At 54.8% G+C, this 17,454-nt stretch overlaps 1 protein-coding gene across 5 annotated transcripts in view; it reads right to left on the reverse strand.

Moving 5' to 3' along the window:
* The window catches only part of LOC115658597 (hexosaminidase D-like), a 38,337-nt gene that overhangs the window by 5,567 nt on the left and 15,316 nt on the right, over positions 1-17,454 (reverse strand). For 4 of the 5 annotated variants that reach the window (XM_030577789.1, XM_030577790.1, XM_030577792.1 and 1 more), the window contains 11 exons: positions 13,008-13,104; positions 11,945-12,182; positions 11,244-11,353; positions 10,586-10,673; positions 8,947-9,111; positions 7,309-7,492; positions 6,571-6,642; positions 5,739-5,943; positions 4,635-4,717; positions 2,270-2,348; positions 40-141 (listed from right to left, as the gene is read on the reverse strand). In XM_030577789.1, the coding sequence (XP_030433649.1) occupies positions 40-141; positions 2,270-2,348; positions 4,635-4,717; positions 5,739-5,943; positions 6,571-6,642; positions 7,309-7,492; positions 8,947-9,111; positions 10,586-10,673; positions 11,244-11,353; positions 11,945-12,182; positions 13,008-13,102 (1,421 nt within the window). In that variant the 5' untranslated portion in view covers positions 13,103-13,104. Of the gene's footprint in view, positions 1-39; positions 142-2,269; positions 2,349-4,634; positions 4,718-5,738; positions 5,944-6,570; positions 6,643-7,308; positions 7,493-8,946; positions 9,112-10,585; positions 10,674-11,243; positions 11,354-11,944; positions 12,183-13,007; positions 13,105-14,772; positions 14,936-17,454 lie in introns of those variants that run through there. The other variant, XM_030577791.1, reaches the window with a different exon arrangement.

Here is a 17,454-nt window from a genome sequence, read left to right on the forward strand (position 1 = left end):
GGTACAGAGCCCAGCTTCACCCCCACAGCACCCAGTTACCTTTCTTCCTCCAGGGCTTTCGCAATGCTCTCTTTTAACTGGCCATTGATTTGCTCGACCATGCGATAGACTTCAGAGCCTGGAAATGCACCATTCCCGTCACTAGGAGAAACACACAGCAGGAGCAGACATGAACCATGGAGTAGTTACTGATACAACTAAGGAAGCAGATCCCCAAATCCCCATTAGCTCTTAGAGCTGATACAGGGGACTTTCCATTTCATCCAGTCGCTGGTTAATGCAACCAACCATTTTGGAATCAAAGGACACACAGTTTCCTACTCCAAAGTGCTGGGCAGCCACCAATCCATCCCCACCAAGCCTTGTTGGTTCGGGCCAATGGCTACAAAGAGTTGGAATTTAATTAATAAGGAAGTGGGCAAGTTTCCAAGCAAGCCAGGAAAGATGAGAGAACCTCCCCAAAGGCCACCCATGACTTCTCCTAAGCTCTGTGTCACACAGCAGGTCCCGTTCTATGCCAGGGACTGGGTCATTATGTGGATAACAGGTCCCGTTCTATGTCAGGGACTGGGTCATTATGTGGATAACGGGCTCAAATGGATGGGGAGAGACTAGATCACACTAAGAGGACATGGACTGATAGATGAGAGGGATACTGGTTACACAGTTCTCACTGCAGATGTTTTAGGTACGTAAAACAAACAAAGGAGCTTGCCATATTATGGAGATATTTCCTTTCTGGCTGCTGTCTGAGTTACTCAGCTGGCCCCCCAATCACTAGAGTTTTGGAGCACCTTGATATCGGATCCTTTACCCACACAGCACCCCATGAGGCAGGCAGGGCTATTGTCCCCATGGCATAAATGGGAATGGCAGCACAGAGAGGCTGTGACTTGCCCAAGGTCACACAGGCGTCTGTGGCAGAGCAGGGGAACAAAGCAGAGTCTCCCAAATCCCAGGCCCCCTACCTGTCTAACAACTGCATCCTCTGAATGCAAGAGTTCCTCCGCCCCCCCTGGGTTTTACCTGCTAAAGCAGGGGTTCTCAAACTGGGGGTCGGGACCCCTCAGGGGGGTCACAAGGTTATTTCATGGGGGGGGTCCACGAGCTGTCAGCCTCCACCCCAAACCCTGCTTTGCCTCCAGCATTTATAATGGGGTTAAATATATAAAAATGTGGTTTTAATTTGGGGGGGGGGTCACACTCAGAGGCTTGCTATGTGAAAGGGGTCCCCAGCACAAAAGTTTGAGAACCACTGCGCTAGAGAACCACAAGTGGTGTGGCTGGACTGATCCAGCCCCGGCTGAGAAGCCTTTTGCCATCAGCTGGAGTTGCAGTAATACCAGTGAAGGAAGGATCCTCAGAGCCAGACGACTCCTTGGAACCCAGAGTTTGGGGGTTAGGATGCAGCTGCTGGAACACCAGCACCAGGGCATGACTTTTGATTATCTTGCCGTTAAGGAGCCTTTAGAGAGAATCTAAACACAGGAGCTCGGATCCACCTCTGAGGCTTTCATAGACGATGCTTAGAAAAATTATGAAGCACATTTTGCCAGAGTTTTAAAGGGCTACAGAGGCTGCTAGAAACTAATTGAACCATTAGCCCATTAGCCAGCAGCCATCACAAGGCAAGGAGAGTAGCGCCCCAGTGCAAGAAGGTGCTAACTGAGGGGTGGCTGGAGACCAGGTTCAAAGTGACACCGAGACGCCTGCCTGCTGGACTGAGGCACCAAGCATGTCGCGAGAGAGGGGCGGGGGAGATACATGGAGGCTGTTGGTGTGTAGGCATGAGATGCCTTCACGCCAAGCACCTGCTGTTGGCGCGTCCGGCGGGCACGGAACCTGCACGCTTCGGAGGAAGGGTCATCACTATGGAAGAAGCAGCTAAAACAGAGGATTGGTGGGTTAGACAGAGAAGAAATGCCTAGTGGTTAGAGCACTAGCTTGCAATGCAGGAGACCCAGACTCCCTGTGACACACCTGGAGCAGATCACTCCATCTCTCTGTGCTGCCTGGCCCAACCTGTACAATGGGGATGCAGCCCTGCCCTGCCTCAGGGGGCAAGGTGCTCCACTACTAGGGGGGGTCAGACAAATGCCACAGACACGGGGTGCAGCAGGCTCTTGGGATGTGCTAGTACGACCCTACAAACAAGAGTTAAATGGAAGGACTAGGACACAGCAGGCCAGGGTAAACACTCGGATCCACAGATGCCAGGCAGCAGCCCCGGGAACCAGCCAGCTGGAACAGACTGGCCTGCGCAACGTACCACGTGCTCTTCTCTAGATTGATGCTCTGGAAGCCCAACATGTCCAGGATTTTCTTTTTAGTTGCTTCAGTAAATCCACCTAGAGGGGAAGGAGATGACACACAGGTTAGCAGAAGGGGAGAGGCCAGTGCAGGCAGGAGAAGCCCCGAGAGGGAGTCTAAGCTTCACCCAGAGGGTGGCTGTACTGGCAGCTTGCTATGAGCTCAAAGGGGGACACCGTGTCTGCACGTGGAGCTGGAGCTGTGCTCCCCAGCTAAGAAGACACACCCACAGTAGCACCCATCCAGCCAGCGTGGTAAGGACAGTAGCTTAGCTGTAGGAGCACAGGCAGCAGCGGGAGGAACGTGTCTGGAACCCTTGGGTCCATGCTCGGGGTGGCCAGCCCCACTGATCACCGCAGGTCCACTATGCAAAGCGTGTGCTGGCTGAATGAGAGCTACGTGGGTACATCTCCACGGGCTGGGAGCTGCCCCCCATGCCAAGGCTAGACATACCCTTAGACTGGTCAGCAGTCTCCCAACAGAGCATCTCAGCTGGCCAGCTCCTCCCCGTCTCCCCGTGCGCTAGGGAAATGGGAGCCTGCAGCCACGCAGGCGGATGCACTGTGGCTGTGCCCATTATAAAGGGAGAAACAAATACCCAGGAGAGCACTGCGAGTGTCAAGCAACAAACAGGACAGGCTATGGCTGAACACCGGCTACTAGCCAACTCCAGCACCTGCTGGGCATACCGACTTCCAGCACAGCTTCCCTAGGCATCTGCGGGCCTTTGGAACACTAGGCACTGCTAGCTTGTTCAAGGGGCGGTGTCTGGGGAACCCCTTGGGTAAAACGGCCTCACATTTCCCCGCCCCCCAGTCCTCTCGCTGGTCCTGATGCAGTACAGCGATTCTGAAAGCAATCACAGAATGCGTGGGGATGGTACAGCATTCTGAAACATCAGCTCTTGAGCAGAAAGCTCTGCTCAACCTGATCTGGATTATAGTGTGCATGCACGCACTCCCTCACCCCAACCCCGCAGGAAGAACATCTTGACTGTGATCACTTAATAAAAATAGTACGAAAGACCAAAATGCCCCCAAAAAGCTCAATACTATTTTACAGGCAACTGTTACCCTCCTGGCTGCTAACATGCAGGTTCAAGGCCAAAGCAGTTGCTTTTCCAGCACAAAATTTTCACCCATCAGGGAAACAAACAGCACAACTGCATTGCTCATCTAGTGAGCAACACTCCTGGAGCGAGCAGTGCTGCATGTATTTAGCAGGCAGGCTGGGCTGAGGCCACAGAAACACTCAGTGTCTTGCCAGAGAACTGCACAATTCCGGAATTCCTCCTCTCGCCACGGGAGCTCCAAGCGTGGTGAGCTAGGAATTATGACACTGTTGCTTTAATCCCAGCCTTGTCACCGATGCCCTGGGTGCTCCTGGGCAAGTCAGCATGGGCTGGTCTACACACACTAGGGTGACCAGACAGTAAGTGTGAAAAATCGGGACAGGGGGTGGTGGGGGCAATAGGAGCCCATATTAAAAAAAGCCTCAAATATCGGGACTGTCCCTATAAAATTGGGACATCTGGTCACCCTATCACGCACTATTGGTACAGCTTTACCTACATCGGTTTGAAACCTGGATAGTCAAAGCTGCACAACCCCCTAGTGTGGACAGACGGAGTTACACCGGTATGAAGGGTGCACATACCACCAGAGCTCAATTCTGTAAGTTACGGGCGATATGCTGTACATTGTATTTTATATACATACATTGATAGAGGCTGAGTGATACCTCATTGATGCTGGTGGGTTTGACAGCTGACTTTCATCCAGGACAAGCATGAGAAGCAGCCAGAAAGCCAAGGAGACATTCAGAAAAGCACTGGGAATGGGCCCCAAGAGAGCTTTTAAAGCATAGTGCTGGCTGGCAAGAGGCTGGGAGCTATGAGTAAAGACACTGCCTCCTGTTCGATTCCTCCTGTGTCCGGAGATGCCGAACTTTGTGTTCAGCCTTTGTAAATATTGCAGAGAAACACTTGATTCCACCATCGATTTCGCCTCCTAACAAAAACCACCCACAAGACCTTGAACACTGGCTAACTGCTTGGGTCAAAAGGGGTAACGATGGAGCTCATATACCCCAACAAAACAGTTAAAAATTGGGCCAAACACAGTTTTTTGTGCAAAGTCTTAGAGGAAGCCAGAGATTAAACCGCACAAGGGGTCAGTGGTAAACTCATGAATAGAACCCAAGAGTCCTGACTCCTAGTCACCTGGTCTAATTGCTAGGCCTTGCCGCCTCTCATTAGAGGGCTGGGTTAATTCAGGCTTGCTGGCACCACCCCGCCCTGCATGCCCCGGCAGCGAGCCCCTCACCGTTCACCAGCGTCTGCAGACATATGGCCAGGGACGGGATCCCCACCGGCAGCAGCTCACACAGCACGGAGTAGTGGTCGTACCTGCGGGGACAGGAGAGCAACACATGGTCACGTTGCGGAACCTCCTGCCCATCAGTGTTCTGCAGAACGGTGTCCCCAACCCATCACCCAATGCCAACTGTTCTGCCATCTCACTGCAGCCCCTTGGAGTTGCACTGGGAGCCGGATGCACACACAGCCCCAGATCCTTCCACTGATGATCTGTAGGGTCCCTAAGCTGTCCTGAGCCCCAGCAGGAATCCCCAACACCCACTGCCCTGAGGGACTCCTGCCAGCCCTGCAGCTATCCCTGCCCCTTTCTCGCCAGAGCTTCATGCCAGCTTCTGCTCCTCTCTGCTGCCAGCAGCCCCTTTGAGAGCCATTCCAACAGGCTGGTGCACTGGTGCCATGGGCCAGAATAGGAACATTCGGCAGCAGACGGTGACTCTGCTGGGGACGGCCCAGCCTGGGATTCTATCGAACCAGGGCAGGGCTGCTCCCATTAGAGTTCCGGCCAGTCCCCACTGTGGCAGCTTTCACCCTTCCCCTCAGGGGAAGGATCCGTAGGTGAAGGGATCCTCCTGCAGGCTCAGTTTGTTTTGCCCCATCTCTTTGGATGCCGTTGCCCCTAGTTCCCTCCCTCTCTCCCCTGCCTCGTGTCACCTGCTGTGACATGACCCCTCGCTTATTTCCAGACTGATGGACCCTCCTCTCAGCCACCCAGCCAAGCTGGGACGATTTTCTGTCTCGCTCCCCCATAACCAGCTCACTAATCCTGTCTGATGCTCTTCTCTGAGCATCCCCTGGCCGGTCATTGGCATTTTCCCACTTAAGGGTTGCCCCGGCCTGAAGGCAGCGTTCCAGCTGCAGCCATGGCCCAGTAGAGCGAGCAAAGCCTGCAGCTGCTCTGGTCTCGCATGCCCTCTCCATATCCATTCCCCCAACCCCTGCAGGGGAGAGGTCACATTCTCTGCAAGCCATGTGCGTTAGACTGCTTCTGAGCGAGAGCCAGAGGGATGTCCATTCCCCCTGCCGTCCTCCGGTCCCCAGTGCCGGGCCTCACCTCTGCCACCCAGTGAGGGCAATTCCCTGGAACTTGATGAACGGGAACTTGGACATGGCCTGGATCACCTTCAGCCAGCTCAGCTGGTTTTTCAGGTGGTAATTTAAAGGGGTCCAGCCCTGTGCGGGGCCAGTGGTGCCTTTAAAGGCACTCGCGAACCACACCGATTTGAAGCCACTCTCTGCGTACTTTGAAATAAAGTTTCCTAGGAAAGAAGGAGACACCAAGATCAGCAAACAGCTGGAAAACATCTGCCAGTGCCAACACTCTGAGCTTCAATGCAGCAGTCCCAAGGTGCCAACGCAGAGCGCTCCTGGTGGGGGTCAGCCTTGGGCCCTATACAGACCCATCAGCACCGGTGAGTGGCTGGCAAGCTGAGGAGTGACGCACTGCTCCTGTTACTGAGCCGTTGGCATGGGCACACGCGCCAGCCCGAGAACTGTTAACACAATTATCCACCTATCAGTTCCTCTGGTCTGGGGCCAGCAACAGGATGCTGGCGGGTGGCTCAGAGGTTTGTTAGGCTCTATCGTAGATCCTACACTACCTTTAAGTTACCGGTTCATGTGTGACCCAGACTAGACAAGAGTACGAGGGTCTGCAGCTGGCAGCCACTGGGCAGTGAAATAAAGGGACTCTGCCAACCTCCTGGACACCACAACTGACACAAAGTGAAGGACATCAGCAGGGCAGGACACAAAGGAAATGTGACTCTGATTTCCATGGAGCTGTCCCCAGCTTACACTAGGGCTCAACTTGGCCTTTAGCCTCCTGACATGCAAGTCTCACAAAGCAGCTCACGGATGAAACCGTCACAGGCTCTGCCCCTTACCTATCTTCTCCGTGTCAAAGTCTGGGGAGTAGAACCACAGCACCGGGGAGGCATGCGTCGCGATGCCAGATTCTGCAGGACAAAAAAACCCACAGGAGAGGGAATGCAACAGCATCTCTGCCAATAGCTCCAGGGCAGGAGAGAGAAGGCTGCTGGAGAGACCCTCCCCCCACCCTCATTCCACCAGCCCAGACCTCCCTTACTCCCTAACAAAGAGTCGGGGTGACTGTGTGCAGGATACACAACTCCAAACGGCACAGAGATAAGTGAGCCCAGAAGCATTCCCCACTATGGGTGGGAACCAGGGGTGCTGGAAGGAGGTGGGCAACAGGAGACCCTGACCCCATCACTATTAAAAGCAATGGGGGGGGGCTGAGAGAAGCGAGCGGGGGCAGGGCCTCAGGGGAAGGGGCACCATGAAGGACAGGGCCTGTGTACCGCCCCCCCGTCCCCCACCACACTCTTTTTAGGGACCTTCTGCTGCTCCTGGCAGGGACACCACCAAACCCCCAGGACACACTCTAGTCTCAGTGCTACACTTTCTCTCCTACCCTGCCTCCTCCCAGACAACACCGCGGGGGGGGGGGAGGGGCACTACAGGTACCCTCCGGGCAGCTGGACCACCACAGTGACATGAGGATGTGACTGGGATGCTGCTCCTCAGACATATGCAAGAGTCACCCTAGAAAATCCTCCACAACTAACTGCTCCCGGAGATGAGCACAAAGCCCCCCTGACCTTGGATGGCTCCCACGCTGATCTTCCTCAGCATGTCGTCCCACATGAGGACTTGGAGTCCCTTGTACTGGTTCACGATGAAGTTCACAACCTCCTTGATGTGATTCAGGTACATCGTCCCCACGTCTCCATTGCTGCGGCTGATCCAGTTCTTGGAATCCATCCCTTCCCCTAGATGAAAGACCTGGATTTACCGGAAGGGAAACTATTGTTAAGATCAGAAGCTTACTAGCCTCTGTAAAGAGGCATCGACTGAAGAGCGTGCAATGTTTACATCCTTCCCGGGGGGATGCACCCAGGGAGCAATGATGAGAGACTGCACCCCTGTGCCAGACCTCTCCCCAGTGTAGCCCCACAGTGATCACGCCTCTCAGTCCTAGACAACAGCTACAGGCAGCAACTAGGCAAAGCGGTCAGACGAGACGGACCCAAGTGCCAGCAACATGAGGCAGATACACAGCTTTGCCACACGACCATACCACTGTCACCAAGCTGGCTCCGCATGAGCAGCTGTTTGAGCCAGACTCCAGACAGACAGAGGTGAGGACAGTGGCAGAGGAAAGCTCTCTGAAGAGCTTGTAGGCACAGTGCTGTCTCCTCTAGGTGAAGGATCACTCCCACAATGGGGCTCTCCCCGACAAGGCCAATGCTTGTCTGAGCAGCAGAGAGACCTTTCTCGGGGCTGTTGGAGACTGTTTAAACTAGCTCCCCAGGAGCAAAGGCGGGCACCTCCGACTGGCCTTCACTGATGTAAACACAGAAGAGCAAGTATGTTAACGCCCCCCGCCCCGCCCCCCCTCCCCAAACATCTAGACAGTCGTGAGTCAATGCAGCACAGCTTACATTAGCTCTTCAATGGGGCAACCCTGGATGGTAAACGTAGCCAGCTGGGTTGGAACACAGCTCGATTCTCCCCCACTAACCCCAAGCTCACACACAGGCTGGGTCAACTCAGCCCTTCGCCCCTGCAGGGTAGGCAAATGGAGTTATAGGCACTTTACTGCTCATGGGACCTTTGCAGGATGCTTTGAAACACCAGGCCTCATCTGCTCTGCAAAGCCGTTAGAGAACCCAGGGGACGCTGCGTAACATGCAAGAGTTTGTCCCCATGTCCTTTGGCCAAAAAGGCCACCTTCTCCCAACCCAGTGTTGGGTACCAAGGAGTTGCTACCCTGAACCCCACAAGGGGCTACATTTCACTGGTGCACTATGCAGAGTGGAGTGGGAAGTACTTTGGGGTCCATAAACAGAAGCCATGATCGCTACAGAGCCTGCAATGAAGCCACTACAAGCTGCGCGCAGTGTGATGGAAGGTGGAGTAGCTCTGCAAACCTCTTCTCCAGATGTTTCCTTCCTCTTCTCTTCCCTCTACCCAGAGGGGCGGTCATAAGCAGCAGAGGCCATTGCCTCTAGAATTGGGGATTGCCTAGCGTGTCCCTCCTTAGACCTCTAGGCAGTAAGTTTGTCAAAGCAGGGGCAGTTGTCGTGTTAGTACAGCACCTAACACAGTGGGGTCCCAATCTACAGCTGGGGCTGCTGCAATACAAATACCTCTCCCTCCCCAATAACTCCCAGAGCCGGCAGGGGGTGGAGAGGAGAGCACAGGACACCTTCTACAGGAGCCTCCCCAGTGCTTACCTCGTCGGCTCCGATGTGGATCCAGCTGGAGTGACTGTGTTTGTCCATCACCTGCGACAGGATGCTCTTCAGCAGGGACAGGGTGTCTGGGACATGGGGGTTGAGGCTATTGGGGAAGCGTTCGACCTCCCGCAGGTATCGGTACTTGTCGTGCTTCAGGATAAACTGTCAAGGAAGCGTGTGAACCCAATGCAGCACAAACCGACCCCACTGGACCCCGGCAGGTCACGCTGCGCTTTGGAAAGAGAGCGGCTTGACTGCAAGGGAAAGGAGTAACTGGGAGGCGAGTCACTGGTCTGCTTTAAAGGGGCTCTGTCCAGCTAGAGTCATGCCGCGCACTGGGGGAAGTAGGCCAGTAAGAGGGGGACTTCCCTGTCCACACGCCTAGGAGGTTGATCAGCACTGTCCAAGGGAGGTGTACCTGCTCCCCATGGAATGCCCCGAGCTGAGCGTGCCAGTTCAGAGTCCACAGGAGCCTCACCAGGCTCCCTGTCAAGCCCTGTGCAAATACCAGCTGTTTATGAACGGGTGACGTGGTGGTGGAGCTCGGTCTGGAAGGAGCCAAGCTGGACCCATGGCTGGTGTCCTTGCCAGCTCCCACCCTGCCCCAGGGAGCCCTGCCTGAACAAGTCAGAGAAGAAGCTGCCTCCTTGCCTGGGAGGAAAGCCAGCACACAGCTACCTCCCCTTGTCGGCAGAGACCAATGCCAGCTTGTTGGGTTGATGAGACTGAGGTGGCAGGGTGAGGAGAGAGACCAAGACACTCTCAGGAGAAGCAGATTCCTCACTCAGCAGCAGAGAGGGGAGCCAGATGCTCATGAGGGAAACACAACAGCCACAGAAACAGCCCCCGTCTCAGTGCCTAAGCGCAGCCCACGGGAGACCAGAGGCAGCACTTGGTGTCTCACAGACCGCGGTCCTCCCATGACGCTGTGTGATGCTGACGTGAGTAGCCCTGTTCTACAAGCAGGTTCCTAGCCCCACAGTTGGGCATGGCGCTTCAGACTTAGAATGACACCTGGTCCCTGTGATGAGGGAGACATTTGCCTGTTCAGAGCCCCCAAAAAACCAACCAATCTACAGCTAGCCCTCTTGAAATGCTTCCAATCGAGAGACATAACGAAGGGCAATGAACTGTCATCCTGCCTCCCCTGACAAAGGGAGAGTAACCCCAGGCGCTCACAGATTGTCACCAAGAACTCGTCTGGCTCTCTGAAAGACGGAGAGCTGCAAACACCACAAACAAAACCCTGCACGAATAATCCCGCCCCCTAAGCACTTCCCATCACAGGTCTTCCTCACCCCTATCTACTGCTGCAACAGGTCTACATCCAGGGCCCAGCCACTCAGGGTCTGCAGTAATTGTTAAAGCCACAGTGACACCTGGGTGAGCCTGGTTTAAGCCAGAAAATAACAGAGCCTTTCTGGGGAGAGCTCCAGGGCGGGGCCATGTCTGTGCCTGCCTGATGGGGAGAGAGGAGGGAGATTCAGCTCTATGCAGTTTTGGCACCAGCCATGTTGGCACCTGGATTCACCCCACAACGGGCTGGCAGGACATGCCTTCCACCCTTGGGACCAGGAACAGCTGGTCTCAGCCATTCCCTAAGGAAGGGCTGACTCACACGGAGATCAACGCCTACCTCCACGTGCCCAAAGGTCTGCACCAGGGGAACCACCTCCAACTTATTGAGCGCCGCTAGCTGCTGGATCTTCTCGATGTCGTCTTCACTGCAGGGAGACAGGGACAATCGGCAGGTCAGAGGATTTTGCCTTTGCCAACCAGCAGCTGCAAAACCCAGGCCATTCATGGACTCCTGACACGCCAAAGCCCGAGTGTTAAATCTGGCTCAGGACATTGGGGGGGTGGGGGGGGTGTTAATGGCTGTGCCACAGAAAGAGGAGACTGATACTCCCACATTCAGTGTTGCCGGGTGAGCGCTGCACGTTAGCGCCTCAGGAAACCCGTGCGTGTCCCCAGAGTGGCACAGTTATACTGCTGCCATTCAGAGTCACTCCATGCTCACTGCTTTTCCAGGTGGAGAGAATCTGGGATGCCAACTGGGATCCAAACATGGACACTAAGAACAGACACAGAGGCTGCGTTACCTGCGGGCACAGCCAGAGGGCTCAGAACTGCGGCAGGCAGCGGGCTCTTATCAAGGGCTCTGTTCCAGCAGGGCCATGCCCTGACTTGCAGACCCTCGGGCACCGAGTGGGTCACGTTACTTTTGGATACCCAGCCACCACCCACAGCCAAATGCTTCCACCGGTTCACTCGTGCCCACTCCAACATCTTACCTATAAGCGTATGGAGACTTGAGGGTTTCAAGCTCACCCTTAAAGGGAAACATGTCTTCGTACTCGACCAGGATTCCATTTGCACCAAGTTTGGAGAGAAGTGGAAACACCTGCAAGGAGAGCAATTGAGCAGACCTGCTGGGGCTGGAGAGCATAGCGGGGCTGGGGGGAAAACAGGAAACTCGCCAACCAGTCTCCTGGCCAGAGACCATGGGTCGGACCGAACCAGGGTTTCTATGGGTGAAATTCCCCTGGTTTCCATGGGGCCGAGCTCAATAGCACCTGACGTGCCCATGGCCTTGCCTGGCTAGAAAGCCGCCTGAGCAGGGCTCCGTGCCAGGCTGCATGGGTTCCAGGTGAGCCCATGGGCAGCAAAAGGAGTCAGCCACCTAGAGCTCCCAGGAGTCTCTCTCGCTCCGTACTGTCCCTCTGAGGGGAGTGTGGGAGATCCCTGGCCGATGGGCAACACCCCGTGCTCAGGCAGTTCCAAAGCCCTCTCCCTCTCCCTCGCCCCCTGCTCTGCTCACAGCCAGAGGCTCACGCGGCCAGGTGCACCGTGCTCTCCGCAAGCACTGGAAGCCAGTGGCTGAACTCTGGCGCCCGCAGGCCCTGCTCATAAGAATTGGGATGTCCCTTCCCACTGCCACCCACAGCCCAGCAGGACGGGGACAAGCGTCATCACAGAACCCTCTGCTGCTCACCTGCTTCAAGTAGGAGACCTTGGGCGCGGCTCCTTTCAGGTCCAGGTGGACGAGCCTCATCTCCGTGGTGCTGAAGTCCTTGGAGAGCTGCTTTTTGGCGTCTTCCTTTGGACCCGTTACCTTCACTGCCGAGAGCTCCAGGGCCTGGCTCTGGGGGTTGGCCGCCTCCTTTTCCTCTCCAGCCTTTCCCCAGAAGTCATTGTCCTTGCTCATGTGCTTGTGCAGATCCAGGGTAACACTGCGCGCATGCAGAACAGAGCGGCTGGAAACTTTCAGCCCCCCGCCGCGCCAGCTTCCTTGTGGGCAGCCGCAGCAGATCCCCAGACACTGAATTCCCCTCCCACCCCATGGGGGGCTCTGCCAGGACAGGTGGTGTGGGGGAAAGCCCAACTGGTATCTGCTCTGGAGACGGGCAAGGACATCAGCCTCCAGGGCTGCGAGTGCAGCAGCTTCCACCTGTTCCTAGAGTGACGTAGTTACCCTTGCCTAAAGCAAAGGGGATACGCTCTGCTCCAGCCCCATCACCCCCAAGAACAGCTGCTGGCCCTGGAGGGCATCTGAGCAGAACGGTCCAACCTACTGCCATGCGGTTGTGCCCTCCAGCGTGTGCTCTGCAGGAGACTCCCATACAGGTCACAGCCTCCAGTACTTGCTGTCTCTGGCAGACTGGGACGCTGCTTCAGAGATGTCGGCTGGGGGCAGATGCAGCTCTCTGTCACTGGGACCCTCCTGCCCCTTTCTATGGGTCTGTATATTATGGGGCAGAGCTGGCACTGGACACTCCAGCACCCAGCGAGAGATGCCGGGGAGCAGCAGTAAGATCCCAGTCGCCACCATTTGTTTACAAATCCAGACGCATGCGGCAGGCGCTGCTGGCCATGCCAGTGCAGAGCGAGAGAGAGACGGGGGTGGGAGCGTAAGGGTGCTAGCTCAGCTAAGGAGCTACCTTGGGGCCGGACGGAGAGAACTCAGCTCCAAGCACCATGGGACAAGCATGCTCCACAGCTGGCCCCAGCACTGCCCTGGGCTCCATGGGCAGCCTGGCTGCAGACACGCGTTTTACCTGTCTCGGAAGATAAATTTGATGCCTGCTAAAGCCACGATCAAGAGCACAGTGAGGCGCAGGAGGTTCAGCTTCTGGTTCCGCGGGAAGGCCATGTCTGCAAGGCAAACAGAGGGGACGGGAGGCCAGCTGCACTGCAGAACAGGATGTAGAGCAGTGAGCTGACAAACTCTGATAAAACCTCCACCTGGGGCCAGGACCTGCCTTTCACGCCGGGGGAGGAGGGACATGGAAGCAGAGCTCAGGCTGCAGAAGCCAACATACAGGTGCAAGATGGTGCTGCGAGAGAGCATGACAGAAGCGTGTCCAGCCAAACAGACCCGAACCGACTCACGGGGTTACTCCAGGGGTGGGATGGGAGTAGGGTGACCAGACAGCACATGTGAAAAATCGGGATGGGGGTGGGGGGGTAATAGGAGCCTATATAAAGAAAAAGAACCAAAAATAAAATCGGGACATCTGGTCACCCTAGACGGGAGAGACACGCAGGTACCAGCTATATGCAATATAGAGAGACACCTTCACAAGGGAGCCTACTGGCTGGCCTGCTCAGCTGACGCCCAGCCATCCCAAGTGCGGTTCTGCTCCACCTGTGCAATGCAGAGGGAGGATGGCCTTATGGTTAGCACTCTGGCCTGGGACTCAGGCGAGCTGGGCTCATTTCCCAGCTCGGGCATGTTGGATCAGCTCTTCGAGCCTCAGTTCCCACACTGGAAATTGGGGAGAATAATTCCCCTCATCTCCTGAGCTCAGGCCCATGTCACATCAGCTGGGACCTGTGGAGTCGCTTCATCCCTCCGCACCTCCATTCCCCTGCTCATCCTGTGTGGCTGCTGTCAGCAAACACTCTGGAGCAGGGACAGTCTTTCACCACATGCCTGCAGAGCAGCCAGCACAACGGGCCGGCTCTGGGCCAGGAACTCCAGGTGACATTGCAAGGTAAGGAAATCTAAGCCTTGCCCACAGGAGCTCACCAGCTGCCCCCAAGACCCTCCCCAACCTGCGGTGGGAGTGGGGGGGCTGTCTGAGCTGGGTTGCCAGCTCCTTTGGGCAGGGACCTGGCTCTGTTCTGAGGTACCTCCTGTGTCTCGGCCACAGTCCAAAGCAAACATTTGTTGCCCTGAAACACTGTGGATGATATGAGTCTCCTCAGAGGGGCAGGCAAGCAGCAGGCGAGGTACAATACCATGCAGTTATTCAGCTAGTGCTACTGGGGTGCAAAGCAGAGTCCAGGCAAACAGAACCCGACCCAAGGGGTCGCCGATCCAAGGAGTCGCAACCTAAATTAGACAAGGACTCGACCCCAGTGACAAGTGGGTGAGAAAGCAGTGAGATAACTGCGATGCTGGGAGGGGAATACTGTTTTGGGGGGACTCACGGCAATGTTTCCTAGTGGGTAGAGCACTGGCCTGCTGGGTGATCTTGGGCAAGTTATGCACCAGCCGTGTGCCTTAGTTTCCCCGTCTGTACAGTGGGGATAGGGATTTTGGGAAGCATGCTGAGGTCTGTGGCTGAAATATATACTATAAGAGCTAGGTTATGGAGGGAGCCAAGCACCTGCTGTTGAGAACAGATCAGCAACGCAGTTTCATTTTGCACCCCTGCTGTCCCCTGCCCAGGGCTGGCCAGCTCCACAGGACACATCACCAGGGACAGAACAGCAGGTTTTTTGGTGCTTCTGGGTTTAAACCAGATACACAGCATTGTTAGAGGAGAGCGTTAGTTAGCAATGATTTACTGAAAACCACGAGACGATGGATTTTACCTGCACAACACAGGTGGCAGCTGACAGGAAAAGCTGAGTCTGAGCTTGGGGGAGGCCAACAGCGTCAGGGCAGGTTTAAAAAGCAGTGATCCTGGTGTGGGGAGCACACTTCACTGCATTACCCCATCCAGGGCCCGAGGGAGCCAGCATGCAGGAGATGCCCCTGTACCAGGGGAAGAGGCGCCGGTTAGAAAACATAAGCAAAGGTTCTCAGGCACCAACCGAGGCTGGGACCGGAGACAGGGAGAGGAGGGGAAGAAATTTAGCTTCACTCACAAAGGAGGAAACAGAATGACCACAAAACAGAAGCAAAGAGCAGACCAGCCGCCTTCCCTGCCACATCAGTTATTTCAGACCCCTCTCCCCAGCTCAGATTTTCCTCTTTTACAAGCAAAGGGACCAACCGTGCAGTCCCATACTCACAGAATATCCCCAATGATTTTACACCAGCCAATCGCCCGAGGAAAGCTTTACCGGATCAGGCCCCAAATAATCCCACTTGTGTTAATCTCTCCTTGTACGGGAGCTCGCTCATTGTACTTGGCAGTTTTTCCTAAATCCCTTATCCTGCCTTGCTTCCAGGCAGGCTGTGCTGTCCTGCTAGCCCCAGAAACAGACCGGACGGGCAGCTTTTGCTCGCATGGTGGCCCAGTGGCTGTGTTTCTTTATGCAGAGGGTGTGTCAATTCTCTCTGCTTTGTTAAAACCTCAGCTTGTCCCCAATATAAAACCAAGCTTTGAGCACGTATTGTGCCACTTCTAGGCGTAACACCAGGAATTAGCTTTCTGAATCGCTGAAGCCAAGGGCAAGGCCTGCTCTCTGCAGGGCTAAGGCCATGTCCCATACAAGGAAGGAGCACCCTTCACTGCAGCTAGAGGCTGTTGCAGATTAGCACTGTTACAAATCCCTGTCTGTACAACACAGACACACTGCACGCCACAAGAGAAACGGCTCTCCGCTCTAGGTCTGTGTGCGCGACACGATGGGGCACCTCTCCGCTCTAGGTCTGTGTGCGCAACACGATGGGGCACACGGCGTAAAACCCGGACGGGTATTCAGAGAAACGGCCCCTCACTGCATATTTCTTTCTAGGGGTGTCAAACAGATGGTTATGGGTTAATGTCTCTTTTACCTGTAAAGGGTTAAGAAGCTCAGTAAACCTGGCTGACACCTGACCAGAGGACCAATCGGGGGACAAGATACTTTCAAATCTTGGTGGAGGGAAGTCTTTGTTTGTGCTTTTTGTTTGGTTCGTTCGCTCTCGGGACTGAGAGGGATGGGACATCATTCTAGGCTCTCCCAATCTTTCTGAATCAGTCTTTCATGTTTCAAAATTGTAAGTAGTAGCCAGGCAAGGCGGATTAGTCTTATGTTTGTTTTCTCAACTTTTAAATGTGTCTTTTTGCTGGAAGGATTTTTACCTCTGTTTGCTGTAACTTTGAATCTAAGGCTGGGGGGGGGTCCTCTCTAGTCTATATGAATCTGAGCACCCTGTAAAGCAGTTTCCATCCTGATTTTACAGAGATAGAAAAAAAGTAAAAGTTTTCTTTAATTCAAAGCTTTCTTTTTAAGAACCTGATGGATTTTAAAACAAGGAAAAATCAAAGAGAATGAGTCTGAACTCATCAGGGATTGGTGGGGGGAAAGGAGGGGAGATGGTTAATTCCTCCTTCTTTTAAGATCCAAGGAGTTTGGATCGGTGTGAAGCCTCTCAAGGCAATCCAGGGAGGGGAAAGTCTGGGGGGAAAAGGAGAGGGATGGTTAATTTCTCCTTGTTTTAAGACCCAAGGGGTTTGGGTCTGGGTTCCCCAGGGAAGGTTTTGGGGGAACAAAAAGTGTGCCAGACACTAACTTCTGGCTGGTGGCAGCATACCAGATTTAAGCTAGTAATTAAGCTTAAAGGTGTTCATGCAGGTCCCCACTTTTTGTACCCTAAAGTTCAAAGTGGGGGAAAAAACCTTGACAAGGGGTGTGACAAGAGATGAGCTACCAGACGTAACAGGAACCTGCAGGACGCTCAGCTCGATAAACCCAAGTCTGTTGCAAAGCAGTTAGGGCTGCTACACACAATGTGTCCAGCACAGACACACAACTGCACTGGGTTTCACACTGGGGGACATGCCCCCCTGGGGAGCAAAGAGGTTATCAGGGGGGTGCAAGATGAGATGGGGGCTGGAGAGCTCATGCTGGCCACCATGTAGCGACACCTCCCCTGAGTCCCCCCAAGATCAGAGTGCTCCTGGTGTGGGCACCCACCACCTTGCCCCACCCTGGAGAGCCTGGAACCACCCCACGTAAGCAGCTGTTCTACACCTCCCTGACTCAGCCACTGCTTGGAGGCTGTTTAAACAAGCTGGCCCAGCCCTGGAACTGAGTACACAATACTGTCATCACACCACTGAGCCACATCAGCCATGCACTGCTGGAGCCCTCCCAGCCTGCACACACCTCCCCCACCCACACCGACTCCAGGGCCGTGCTATAAGATACACTCCCCAGCAACCAGGGCAGGCAAGTGCGTTTGCACCTGCACATCCCTCAAAGGAACACCACCGCCTGGACACGGAGCCAGATTCTCAAAGGTATTTAGGCTCCTAAAGATGCAGCTAGCACCCTACTGGGATTTTCAAAAACACCCACTTGCATCTTTAGGAGCCTAAATCTCTTTGAGACTGTGGCTTA

Source organism: Gopherus evgoodei, chromosome 10 (assembly GCF_007399415.2).
Source record: "Gopherus evgoodei ecotype Sinaloan lineage chromosome 10, rGopEvg1_v1.p, whole genome shotgun sequence".
NCBI lineage: Eukaryota > Metazoa > Chordata > Testudines > Testudinidae > Gopherus > Gopherus evgoodei.